This window comes from Nesoenas mayeri (assembly GCF_963082525.1).
Source record: "Nesoenas mayeri genome assembly, chromosome: 9".
NCBI classification, from domain to species: Eukaryota; Metazoa; Chordata; class Aves; order Columbiformes; family Columbidae; genus Nesoenas; species Nesoenas mayeri.
In genome coordinates this window covers 26,166,438-26,179,533 of record NC_137557.1, presented here as the reverse complement: position 1 = coordinate 26,179,533, position 13,096 = coordinate 26,166,438, and the positions used below count along the sequence as shown (strand labels likewise).

The 13,096-nt window shown below is 42.1% G+C and overlaps 1 protein-coding gene across 2 annotated transcripts in view; it reads left to right on the top strand.

Annotated features, from left to right (window-relative positions):
* The window catches only part of PID1 (phosphotyrosine interaction domain containing 1), a gene marked incomplete at both ends in the record, with an annotated part of 88,958 nt that extends 76,590 nt beyond the window's left edge, over window positions 1-12,368 (top strand). For both annotated transcript variants that reach the window (XM_080349807.1, XM_080349806.1), the window contains one exon: window positions 11,892-12,368. In XM_080349807.1, coding sequence (XP_080205933.1) covers window positions 11,892-12,368 — 477 coding nt within the window. The remainder of the gene's footprint in view (window positions 1-11,891) is intronic.
* Between the last annotated feature and the right edge of the window lie 728 nt (window positions 12,369-13,096).

The following is a 13,096-nucleotide window of genomic DNA, read 5'->3' as shown; positions in this document are numbered from 1 at the left end:
TGCGGAGAGGGAGACAGAAAATAGGAACGAGTGCAGCTGCTGTTGTATTTCTTTTACCTTAACTTCTAAAGCTACATAGAGTAGATAAATGTGATGCTCTGAAGGTCCAGTAGTTGCTCTGAATCAGTATTGATCCCACCATTGTGCTTTGCTCTTGTATCTTTATATCCTTCCTTTTTACTGTTCATACAAATGCAAATATAAATTGGAACAATTTTTAAAATTCAGATGGCAGTTTTGATTGGCTTAACTGAGAACTGCAAGACTGGGGCCTTTTTATAATGTTATTTATTATTATATTTTTAGCTGCAGATATTTATTGTTGTACAAAGACAATAAGTGTCAACAAAAACAGAGAAAGGTCTATTTATTTCCATCATTGCCAGTTCCTTTTTTTCTTTTCCTCCCTAAAATTTGCACCAGTTTGTCCATCGAACAGATTGTCAGCAGGGCTATTCACTATCGATATTGTCTTCGCAAAGTCAACTTCAGGGCCACTGGAAACTGTGAAAATGAATTATCTGCCCTTTGTAAAAGCCATGGCCTCTGTAATACCAGAGAGATGAATTGTGGATATGAAGGGAGCTCCTAGGAATTTGCTGTACAACTGGTGTGAATAGTGACTGAGTCTGACCTGCAGCCATCTGAATTGTACTGGGTGCAAGCTGCTGTAAGAGATGATCTGAATTGCAGCAGTGGTAAGAAGAGCTGTCGCCAGAGAAGAGGGCCTTTGCCTCTCTCCCCTTCTTTCTTCCAGACAGACTTCCACTTTGGGGTGCCACCCTCCAGGTGCTCCAAACCAAGGCTTGGTCTTTCCTTTCATCTTGGCTCAAACCAGCACCATAGAAGCCTCCATGTCTTGTTTTTTGCTCCAGGTCGTTAAGGACTATGCTATCTGGCTGCTGTGTAGGCTCATCGCCGCAGAGCTGAAACACATTCCAAGAGAATGGGTTGGAGGCAATGTAGCTGTTTTTGGAGAGGCACACAGGTGATGTTGTGATTAAATTAGCTAGAAAAGGAGAGAAGCTCCCTCTGTGTCACTGTGAAAGACCTCTTGCTGCTCGGGGAAATTCCCAGGAGACAAACCTCTCCAGAGCCCCGTTAGCCTGCATGAATGCCCAATTCACTGCATGCTCACCTGGGCTAAGGATCGATTTCAGGTCTTTCTGTACGGGTTGGAAAAATATCATCCAAATGGTAGTACCATTCAAATCCAAACTGTTTTGAAGGCACAGGCCAGCACTAAATCCATTGTGAAATCAGGACCACTGTGAACCATGGCTTTGGAAATGAATTAAAAACTGTGTCTTCCATCATTATACTCAATGGGATGTATTTGCTCTTTTAAAATCTTTTGTTTAGTCTGCTAACATGCTGTTGCATTGTTGACTGGGAAATTTTGGGTTAAGGTGTGATATAGTGTCATAAACATTAGAGGCAGAAACGCTGTATTGTTGCCTTGGCCCTGATCCAGAATTTGGTAACACAAACATAAATGATAAATCAGATGTATTTATCTAAGAACGTTTAGCAATAAAAAGAGTTGTTTAAACATATTTTCTTTTTAATAATATATTTAATGCTCTCTGTTGCATTGTAATATGCAAGGTCTGTTTTTCATTGCTGCAGTGTAAAATCTCCATCCCAGTGTAGGCACTGTGTTTCTTCTTTGAATTAGTCTTTTCCTCAAGACACTAAAACTTGTCAGAGCTGGAAAAGTCTCTAAGGGTTTTGCTAAGTCATGGAACTCATTTCACATAGTGATGCATGAAGGAGATGTAAAACTAATGGTTGAATACCTTAATAAGAGACTTTGCAGATGCAGGTAATGTTACATTTATATGGTGGCTGATATTTCTGTGTTCCCTTGTTCTCTTCAGGGAATATGTTTCATTTACAGTGTGTGGAGGATAGCAGAAGGAGTAACTGCTGCTGTTTCTTGGAGTCTCTCATGTATGTGGTTTGTTTCTTTATTTTTTTTTTTAATGTTACTGGTCTTACATCACTCAGGGGGAGGAAGAACTGAAATGGTTTAGTTGTCATTATTTCTCTTCTGTTCTTCCTGCAATGCAGGCCTGAGTCTTCTCTGGAAATACAAACCCAATTTGTAGTCATCTTCGGTGGTCCCTGAAGCTGGCTCCCTTCCCTTTTGCTCTTAATTTCAGGTGTTGTCAAGTTGTGCCAGGAAGCAAGTGCAGTTGGGATGTTTGGTTTCCAGAACTGAACGTCTTAGTAACACAGGCTTTGTTCAGTTTTATTACTTGGCACCTTCTTTTAAAAGGAAGAAGGAAAGGGGAAATACAAGGATCTCATGGGGAATGCTGAAAGAAGGGAACCTTGAGGACAGATCTCTTAGCCATAAAAGATTCTGACAAACGTACGCTCTGCGTGGCTTTCTGGGAGTACTTCCAGTGTCCAAAGCCTTGGAGAGTGTGTAAAATGCACATGCCTTGGTGGAAACGGTGGCCCAAGTTATATAGCCATTCCTGTACTCGCCCTTTGCATGCTCCATTAAAATTGGAGAAGTTTTTGTGGGAGTGGTGCCAAAGTGAGCTTTCTGTGGGTTGGAAAGGAAGGGGAACAAAGCAAAAGCAAACAGCCTATTCCCCCCCTCAGCCAGTGGGCTCCTTCCCTCTGCTCCGAGACACCAGCTGTGAGGAGCCCAGCACTGAAAAGTTTTTTGAAATATGATGAGTTGCTTAATCAGATTTCCATGTTCGGTTTCAACCTCATGTAAATCAAGAATGTGTAGGGAGAAAAGCTTGTGTGTAATTTGAAAATAAATCTGAAGGTAGATGTCTGGTTTAGGGGAGATCATGATTATACAAACTTATTTCTCCTGGCAGAAGCTGCTTTCTCAAAGTAAAAGGTTTTGAGGTGGCAGAAGAGAGGTTTTGGAAGGATTTTGTGTGAAGGAAAATCCAAGTAATTGCAACTAGTGACTGCAGTGTGGGTTGGTTTTATTCTCACTTCCCTGGCTGGCCCCCCATCTCTCCTCACCCTGAGAAGGACAATGGGAAATGAACTGGCTTACCCAAGAATTAATTTCAACCCAGTGGTAATTGGGCACAGAGAAATGAAGTTACATGAGGCAATGAAAGGAGACAAAGGAAGAAAGTGATCTAAATAACAACGTAAAGAAAATAAGTGTAAATAAAAGTAATCAACTTATACAGTAGGGCGTACAGCAGCCCTGCTGGGGTTGTGTATGATCGATGTATTTGTTCATTCAGTTACGTCTTGCACTGCAACATTTTTAAATTGATCTCTTGAGTTTTAAAATAGTGCAGCGTAAATCTTCCACTCACACCAGGACCCATGTGTCTGTCACTGCAAACTAGCTGCAGTTTGCCAGTTCCACTTGATTTCTTTTCAGACTCATCCCCACAAGCCAAACCACAAACAGAGCTTCTTGTCCAGTGGAAAATGGCATGCAAGAGGCGACCCTTTTTTTGTTAACGGGAGGTTGCAGAGGTTGATGGCTCTCACTCAGGTTGTGTTTGGGCTTGGTTAATCATTTTGCCAATTAGCCAGAGACTCCTGATTGCTGGATGTGAGTTAGATGCTCTTTGGTTTAACTGAGGACAGTAGTGTAAGACACAGGATAGTTTATGAAGAGGCTTCTTGAGCCAGCAGCCTAATGTAATGAAAGGTGAAAAGCTCAGCCTTTCTTAGGGCTGTGTTTTCAAAGGAGAACTCTGCTTGCTGCCCTATTCATCCCGCACTGGCCATTTGGCCTGGAGAGCCAGTGGGCTTTTTCTTGTTTGCTTTTGTTCTTCTCAGAGCTTACATATTAAGCCATCAAGGGTAATTTTTTTTCCTTTCCAGTACATTTATTTACTAAATCTTAAACTTGCCGAATGTCACTGGTTTTTCCCTTCTCTCTCCCACGCAGTGTGGTTTGGTGTTGGTGATGGGGCTGGCCATGCAGGGTAAGGAGAGTTCTGCCCCCATGGGGACTCTGCAGAGGCTTTTGTCTTTTGCTGCCATGCCCATGTGCCATCAGCAGAGGCCTGCCAGGGTTCTGCTCCGGGATGACTGGGGTTCTATTTGGTGTGAACAGGGGCTCTGGGACGTCAGCGTGCTCTTGGGTGTCTCACTCAGAGCTGGGACAGGAACTCAGAGATGTGCCGTGTGCTTGTTGTCCGTCATCCACAGTTACTGGAGTACTTGTCCTGCTGGGTATCTGAGGAGTGAGAGGTCCTTAGTGGGTGAGCTCTGCCCTCTGTCAGAAAAGTCCTGTGCCTGAGATGCTGCCCTGGTAAATATGGGACTGGGCCTTGGGACACCCACCTTGCACCACGGTAACTCATCTGCTCTGCCTGCTGCTCTGTTAAAGAGCTTTCCTAGGCTAGCTCAGAAGCAGCAATGAAACTGGTAATATGTGTTTTGTTTTGTTTTGGTTTGGTTTGGTTTTTTTCTGCTGGGAATGAGCATTTTTCAAGAAAAGGCATTTTCACAGTGCCCCAGCTCTTCCTTCTTCACCTGCTACAGCTTCTTGGAAGCACAGAGGCTGTAACACATGGAAGAATAATGATGGATTAAAAATCACCAGAGCTTTTGTGTCCTTTAAAGGGATTTAGTTGGAGGATTGAGTTATGTCCAAAGTGACTGCCCCGTGCTATCAGTTTACACCTTACTTGTGTGATGAACCCTTCCTGTGACTGAGCTAAGGCAGGATCTGCTGCACGGTCACAGCTGGGAAACGGGGGCAAATAAAGGCACCTGTGGAGGGCTGCTGTGAGCATAGCCATGGGGACAGAGGGACAGAGGGAGGGAAGCAAGGAGCAGCTGCTACCCAGGCTTGTTTTTCTGAAGGAGTTCTGAAGATCTAAAGAAGAGTTGAATGCATTTCTTGCTGAGCTTGTTTGTTATTTTTGTTTTCGAGGGAGAATTTTTGCATTGTTTTAAAACTTATGTTGAGCTTCATTCCTACTAAAGGAGTAAGATGCTGGCTGTTGACTTAACTGCTGAAGGGGTGCTGACGCTTCCAGCTTTTTCTGGAGCTACTCTTTAATTCCTTGGAATAAATCAGACCTTAAATATTGACTTTTTTTTCTCTCCCTCGTAAACTGGACAGCAGCTGTCAGAGTCGATGGTTATTTTCCATTAAATGGTTGCCCAGCTCAGTCTATCCTCCCTCTGAATTTTGTCTCCAAAATAAAGCAGTTCTTCACATCTTTCTTTAAGCCGTGTTAGTGCATTTACTGAGTATTTCTGAGCGCTGAGGAGCCCTGTGTTTTCCACAAAGACCCTCGTGTTTGTGCTGTGAAGGCTTTGGCTGAATGGTGAGCAGCATAGGTGAGAGAGCAGCGATAGGCACAGGGAAACTGTGCAGCCTTTTTCCTTAACTGAGTCTGTTGGGTCTTACTTAAGCAATCATTTACGATATTTGCTCAGTGATCCAATGGAATGTCTGGGATATTTTTGTTTTCCCTGCAGAGCCAAAAAGCATATTTTGGCTCTACATCCCAAAGCCGCCAGCCCGAGGCAGAGTCACTGCGCCTGAGGACGAGGGGAGCTCAGCTGGTGTGGCGGGACAGCCACCCTGACTGGCACCGAGTGTTCCCTAATTAAAGATGTGGCAAATGACTCTACAGCTAAATTTGCTTTTACTGAAATGAAAGATGCTCCATGACTGACTGAGCTACGGCGCAGCTTGCTGCAGGTCTGTACTGCTTGTATCCCAGCTCCGCTGTGGGTAAAAAAATCCAGTTTCTGTGCTCAAAACTGTGTGACCCTCTGGTGAGCCCTGACCCTCCCTGGCCTGAGTGCGGGTTTTCTGAGTAGCAGCTTCTTGCAGAGTTCTCCAGACCTGGTAATGATGGATGTGGAGATTGAGCTTTGCTCTGGTCTTGACAACGTGTACGTGGAGCCTGGGTAAAGCCTGGGCTTTCTCATTCCGTGGGCGCTTTTGTATTGGTAACCCAGACAATTTCTGCATGTTTATCTGTGTTCCAGTGTCAATTCATAACAAGACATGCATGCGCCCTCTCAAACCTGATTTTGGCTGCTCCTTTCTTCAAGTTTCCTCTGAATTTCTCTTTAATATTTTTTGTGAGTTTACCTGATCTTTAGGCTGCTGCTTCTTGCTTGGCTGGGACAAGCTGATGGTTTACTTGCTGACTGAAGGGTCTATACCTGTGTGTCCTGACACAGACCCTTCCAAGAGTTTTTTTTCCTTCACCACGTGCCATGAAGTTGCCACAGGAAAAATTCTTTTAATTTCAGAAAGAAACATGTCATTACCTCTACTTGCCTTACCTTTAACTGAGGAATATCTTGCTGTCCTGGATCAGACATAATCAGTTGCAACTAGACCAGCTTGGAGGCTAAAAGCATGTTTATTTTAAAACACGGATCAACAAAAGAGTCAGTCACCTATTACTAAGATTTGCATAAGATTCAAAATCCTTTGGGGCATCTTCCAATGTCTGTGAATATGCAAAGTAAATACCTGCAGGCTCAAGTTCTGTGCTCTATTTGTTTTATTTTTTTCATTTTCTTTGCTAATTTTGTTGACTAAGAGCATCATTATCTGCTGTGGAAGAAATACTTACATTGAAGAAGTGACTAAGTAGTTAATTTTCCATATGGTCCTTTGATCATGGTCTTGAACAGTGAGAGAGCCCGGAGTGCTGTGTGCGTACGTGTTCCTGTGCCAGCTTCCTGTGCCAAGAGAGCATCTGCCCTCATGTAATGTAGCAATTGTGGATCTTTACAACTTGGATCTGCTTTCTTGGAGCAATCATAATCTATGGGCCAGTGCCAGAGAACAGAGGGAGAAAAAGAAATTGGGCCACCTAATTTTAGATGCCCAAATGGGGCTTGTGAGTTAGGAGCCGTATGGACTTCTGGTCTATAGGGGAGTCAGATCTGAAGTAGATCGACACATGCAGGAGCTAAGCTGTTCTTTATCTCATATGAGCTGTGAGTAAACAATGTGAGGTCAGTGATAAAGAATTGAGTGTAAAAAGTAAAACCCTCTTATTGCTCCTGACAAATTGTGTTGTGCTAGAAGCCAAAATGTCTGTGGCAGCTGCTGTATTGGTCCTTTCAAAGCTGTTAAGCTCTTGAGCCTAGTTATTAAAAGATACTTCTACTCCATGTTACTGGACTAAAGGGGTTGAAAACAACAATGTCAAAATACTCAAATGTTTTTCTGTGTCCAGGACAAGGAATGAAAGATGACATCGATTAATCTTCATGTCCTTTGACATGAGACATCTCTATGTGTCAGATGGCTGTAGCTGTGTTATGAAAGGGCAAAGGCACAGCATTTCTCTGTTGAGGACAGTTTTGTCAGATACTGACACTGCTGTTGGCAAGTCTCTAGGGTGAAATAAGGAGCTCTTCAGAGCATCTTGGCTTTTGCTAAAGGTTTAAATGTTTGCAAGCACAGAAGTGCTGAAACCACAAGTGTATTTTATGTCATGTTGGGTGACAGCAGCTTGCTAGGAAGCGAAGGATCAGATGGAAAATGCCAGTTTGCCATAGAAAGGTTGCAAAGGTGTGGATAATTTTCAACATGCACGAGAAGTTGTTGTGAGTTGTACCTTGCAGAAATCCATAGGAAAGATGGAACACTCAAAACAAAGGACTGAAAGTGCCATGAGGAAATATATTCCTACCTCTGGAAGAAGATTGATTGATATGAAATGCCTATATGGCTTAAGCTTAACATAGTGGCATTGAGCTGGCTTTTCCATTCCTTTTCTCACTTAAAATACCGTGTCCAAAACAAGTAAAGGCTGTAACTTCTTGATCATAATCTACATGTCGCAACCTGTGACTCGTCTGCTTTGCTCTGGGGCTAGAGAAGAGGGAACGCGGCTGCTGACGTCGGTATGTATAGAATGGCACTTGCTATGGGACATGCCATGCTGCCGCAAGTCATCTTCCTGGACTGATGTGTGCTGCCCAGTGACCTCTGTCCAGTGTTTTGAAGGAAGGAAAAGCATTATTCAGTCCTGGTGAGGGCTGACTTGTGGTCAGGGCTGTATTATCACAGATGTAGCTTTCAGCCTGAGCTATGGCTATTGCCAGTCCTTGTCAATAATTATTCTCTAGTTAATGAGGCTCTACAGTTGATTCTGTTCAGGCATTTCTTCAGTGTGTGTTTGCACATGCAGTAGTAATAAAAATAATACTAATGTCTTTCTGTGGCCTTCACATCTGCTTCTTACAAGTATTAAAGAGGAAATTATTTTTGTTTTTATACTTCCTACTGGCTTCACACTGATGAGACACCACAGATTTTAATGGAAAAGACCACCAGTGGGAGTTTTTGCCTCAAAATAATTTTCTTCTCCATCTGATAATGAAAAGAGTAACCCGTTCTTTCATCTTTGGTTGGCAAACTTGGGAATCGGAAAGGAAGGTGATTGTGCTGTGACAGCTTTACTCTAATGATGTGTGTGGGTAGTGGTTTCTGGGCATTTAAATAAACGTGGGTGTACTGTGAGACATGATGAGGTAGGAGCCAAGATGCAGGGAGCATTGCTCATGGAATAACATTGTAATGTGGAGCTCAGTGAGAAGTACCCTATAAATCCTTCTTTTGCCAGTTTTAGTTCATACGAGAACTGTCCCTGCAATTATGCAAATGTTAATATCGAAGTTACTAAATTGGCCAGTTATTGGGTTAATATGTAATGGATAACATGTAGATGATATTTAATAATGAAGAAAACTTTGTTCTGAACAAGATAGTGCCTTTTTTGTGTCCAGTGTTCAAGGTGTCTCACCAGCCCGTGGATCCCTGTTCTATATTTAGCAGGAGACCATGAAGTGATCTGTCTTCACTAAGAGCTTTGGTAATGCTGCTCTTGTGAAATGCTTGTATCTCAACTAGGAAAAAATGACCATTTGTTTAAAAAGAAACAAAAAATAACAATGTTAGTAGGTGTTGATGTTTCTGTGTAAGACACAGCACAGAAGAGACTCTAAACCAAAGGTTTTGTTTATTCTCTCTCCTGTGAACTCCTTGTTGTAATGTCTAAGCACTTATAAATATTTATGAATGTGTCCTCAAAGGAAAATGAAATTTATATAATGGAGATGTGAAGTGGTGTTAGAGTAAGTAACTTTCCAAAGGTTCCTACGCAGTGATGATGTGACAGAACTGGGACAGTAAATCAGACCATTATGTCCCATTTTGGTAAACAAGCCATCATCCCATCCTTCTTATTAGTTACTTTTGCCTTGACTGCTCTCAGAGTAAATTTCTGCTTTTCTACGTGAAATAAAAATAGTTTATTTGTGAGGAATTAGGTTATTTTTTGTAACGTCACACTTAGGCAGGCCGTGCATGGATTGATGGCCAACTGGGGGTTGCATTCAGTGGCAGTGAAGGAACTGAGAGAACGTTAAACTCAGTTTACACTCCTGTGTGACAGCTTGATCCAGTCTTGCTCCTCCACTGCCAGAGGTGTCCCGAGCATCACCTGGGTGTTGTTTCTGCTGCAAAGCTGATGCTCTGTGTGCTGGGAGTGAATCTGCAGCGCCGAGCTCAGCAGCACTACCTGCCTGGGAAGACCTTCAGTGATGCTTCCTAAGTGGGATGTAGCTGCCTTTGCTTTCCTCCCCTCGCCCATTCCTCATGCCATTGCAACAGTCAACAGCTTCCTCTTATAGACAAGCCTGTAATGAAACAATTCCCTGTGTTTAGTGTTATGTAGTAATGAGAGGGGCTCATTTCTGCGTACTCTGAATGATGCGGGTCTTCTGCGAACAGCGGCTGGGGATCCAAAAAGTGTTGGGGTGGTGGCAGCATCTCTCCTGTGGCCTGGGATTCCAAACTGTATTTGGGCAATGACAAAGTGCATGAGCAAGAGGCTAATTCTCTGTTCCTTAGGGTTTAAAGGCTTTGTGTAAATCTCTTTGAAGTCAGTGAAGGACTTTCTGTTACTGCAGTGGGCTTTGAATCTAACCCCAAATGCTCAGTTAATTTATAGCGTGTGTTAGCTTGTGGATATGAACTGATGCCGAGTGAACCTTCAGAGAATATACTGAATCTGCAAATTTGCACACTGATCTTGATCTTTCAAAGCAATACGACTGTGGATATATGTTGAAATACCCCCCAGTATGTTACAGGCACATTCCTCTTTGGTCTTGTATGTGCTGTTTGTATGTGTTTAGCTGGAACTATGAGCTCTGAGATTTGCTTTTAAGTAATTCTACAGTACTTTGGGGAAGTCAGCTCTCATCACTAATAAAATAAAGCAAAACACGGGTAGGTCTTGCCTTGTTAACTGTTCTAGCTGTTGTGTTTCCCACTGTTTCAAAAAATATAAAGCTTTATAAGATTTAACATATTCCCAGTGCAAAGCATGAATATTTATAGGTAAAGAATAAGACTTCCTATTTTGAAATGTCAGTGTTATGAAATTGCTTTTTTGGCAGACATGATTAAGCCACACAGACTTCCAATAATGTTTTGTAAGCTTTTTCCTTAATTATGGCTTAATTTAGGTCTCTGAGTTTTGCAAAACCTATGAAGCTTGCAGCAAAATATTTTTTGTGGAAAATTTTGTTTGCATGGAATACAAATCCTGTATTCCTTGTGGGTGTGATTTTTTAAAATGTCTTTAAATGTGGAAATCCCATATTTTTTCTTTGCATTTCTTAAAGCATATACAAAATAAAAATAACTGGTACTGTGTGTTTAATACAGAATTTTGAAGAAATTCATTTGGAAAGTGCATGTGATTACTTTTTTTTTTCTCCAAGCGCCGAGAGTAAAATACACATGAGGTTATAAGACGTCAAGCAAGAGACATGAGATTCTGTCTCAAGCAGTTACTGCTGCAAGAGACAAATTAGACTTGCTTTCATATAGTTGTTCTTAAATGCACCATTCTGGCAACGGCAATAAATAGAATAATCTCCATAATTGTATTTATGTAGCGTTGATCTGTCTTTTCTAGAGAAAGTCTCGTCTCCCAGATAAAACAATCTTCCATTCAGCTGTAAGTAGAAGAAAGCTTCTTTAGTAGCTACTCAGATTTAGGAGAGTGTTTCTGTACAGACTTAATACAGAATTTTGGTATGGACCTCTCAGTAAATTCGATTCTTTTGGTGAACAAAATATGGTAAGGCTAGGACACCAAAGGAAAGCAGACACCTTGCTTTCCTGTGCAGTTTGAATAACAGGATATTCATTCAAAAGAGGCAGACAGAAAAGCACAGAGATTATGTGATTAAACTAAGGGAGATTTATTACTAGATTTTCTTTAACAGCATATTTTCTTAAGTTGATGTAATAAGTGTCCCAGCCCTGCTCAAATATAGAGTTTTGAACAGCTTCGAGCTGTTCCTGGCTTAATACAAACAGTAGAAGTGGTGGAAAACCAGGATCATTTTGGAAAAAAGCATTCAGGCAGTTTAAAATCCTCCGCCATGACCATGCTTTTCTGACCTCCCACAGCCTTGCATTATCAAACTGAGAATGTCTCCGTCTCCCTAGTATTAATGTTTGAAATACGATGCAAAGAAACAATCTGAATGAAGAAGAAAATTTTAAAAAGTGGTTAACATCAGAGCTACCTGAGGCATCCTCCACTAGCACTTAGACTTGTTAACGTGAGCTTAGAGATACAGTCATGGGCTTTAAAGCTGGGCTTTCCAGGGGAGCTGAAGATGGTGAAATCCCTTGAAATTAGGAAAATGAACATTTTTAATATCTGGGTTTGAATGGTGATGTCAGCATCTCAAAACGCAAATATCTAGAAAGCAATTTGAAAACTGTTTTACTGAAGATAATGGGGAAATTAGACAGTGAAAAGGGGTTTCTTTTATTTTCCAGGCAAAAGAGAGTTCCATGGGATGGCAGGAAACAATGCTGGACTCTACTGCTGTGTCTCACCTATCTTTGCTCTTCTTTGCAGGTTACGTATTTGGGTAAGGTTTCCACAACAGGGATGCAATTTTTGTCGGGCTGCACAGAGAAACCAGTCATTGAATTATGGAAGAAGCACACACTCGCCAGGGAGGATATTTACCCAGCTAACGCCCTTCTGGAAATTCGCCCTTTCCAAGTCTGGTTGCATCATCTGGACCTCAAAGGCGAGGCAACAGTCCACATGGATACCTTTCAGGTAGCACGTATAGCCTACTGCACTGCTGACCACAACGTCAGTCCAAACATCTTTGCTTGGGTCTATAGGGAGATCAACGATGACTTGTCCTACCAGATGGACTGCCATGCTGTGGAGTGTGAGAGCAAGCTGGAGGCCAAAAAGCTGGCCCATGCCATGATGGAGGCCTTTAAGAAGACTTTTCACAGCATGAAAAGCGATGGCCGGATCCACAGGAACAGCTCGTCAGAGGAAATGTCTCATGAATTTGAATCTGACGATGGCTGACTGAACTCATTCACAGTTCAGCAAAGGCAGAAATGGCCTAGGGAATGAGAGCTGATGAATGAATAAGCAACGATTGAAATTGGGGAATGAAAGGACTGCCAAACACTTGTCTGACCAGCTTTTAAAATCAAAAGAACAATTCAGTACTTACTGATATGCATCATCAAAGTCATTACATTACATTGAAATCTGCTGCTGTTGCAAAAAGCTCCCTCCCCTTTCTCCCTTACCTGCCCATCACTGCTCCTTTCTTGTCTCTGTATTTCAGGTGCACACCATGAAGCAGAATCATTCCTGTTTGTCCTGTAAGACTGGTCAGTCAATTTTATTAGTGGCTCCTCTGGCATTCCTAGCTGGGGGCTGATAAACAAGAGCAAGCAGACCTGGAAAGCCCTAATGGTTCCCGAAGAATCTTCCTCTGTGATGCATCACAAAAATCCTTTGACCATACATAGGCTAAGACAGCCATACGTAGCCTTTTAGACTAATGGCCTGGCATTCTGCAATTAATTCATATTTCACAGATAAAAAATGAAAGAAGATGCTTGTATGTACACATTATATCATATGCTATCCTTTATTTTATTCATTTTACCTATTTTCTTAATATACCTGCTGCCACGTATTTCACCCAACACCAGTAGTTGCAGTTTCAGACTATATACTGCAGGATACCAAAAAAGGGTGGGCAAAAATACTCCCCAATGGCCAGGGGTACAGCGAGCCAG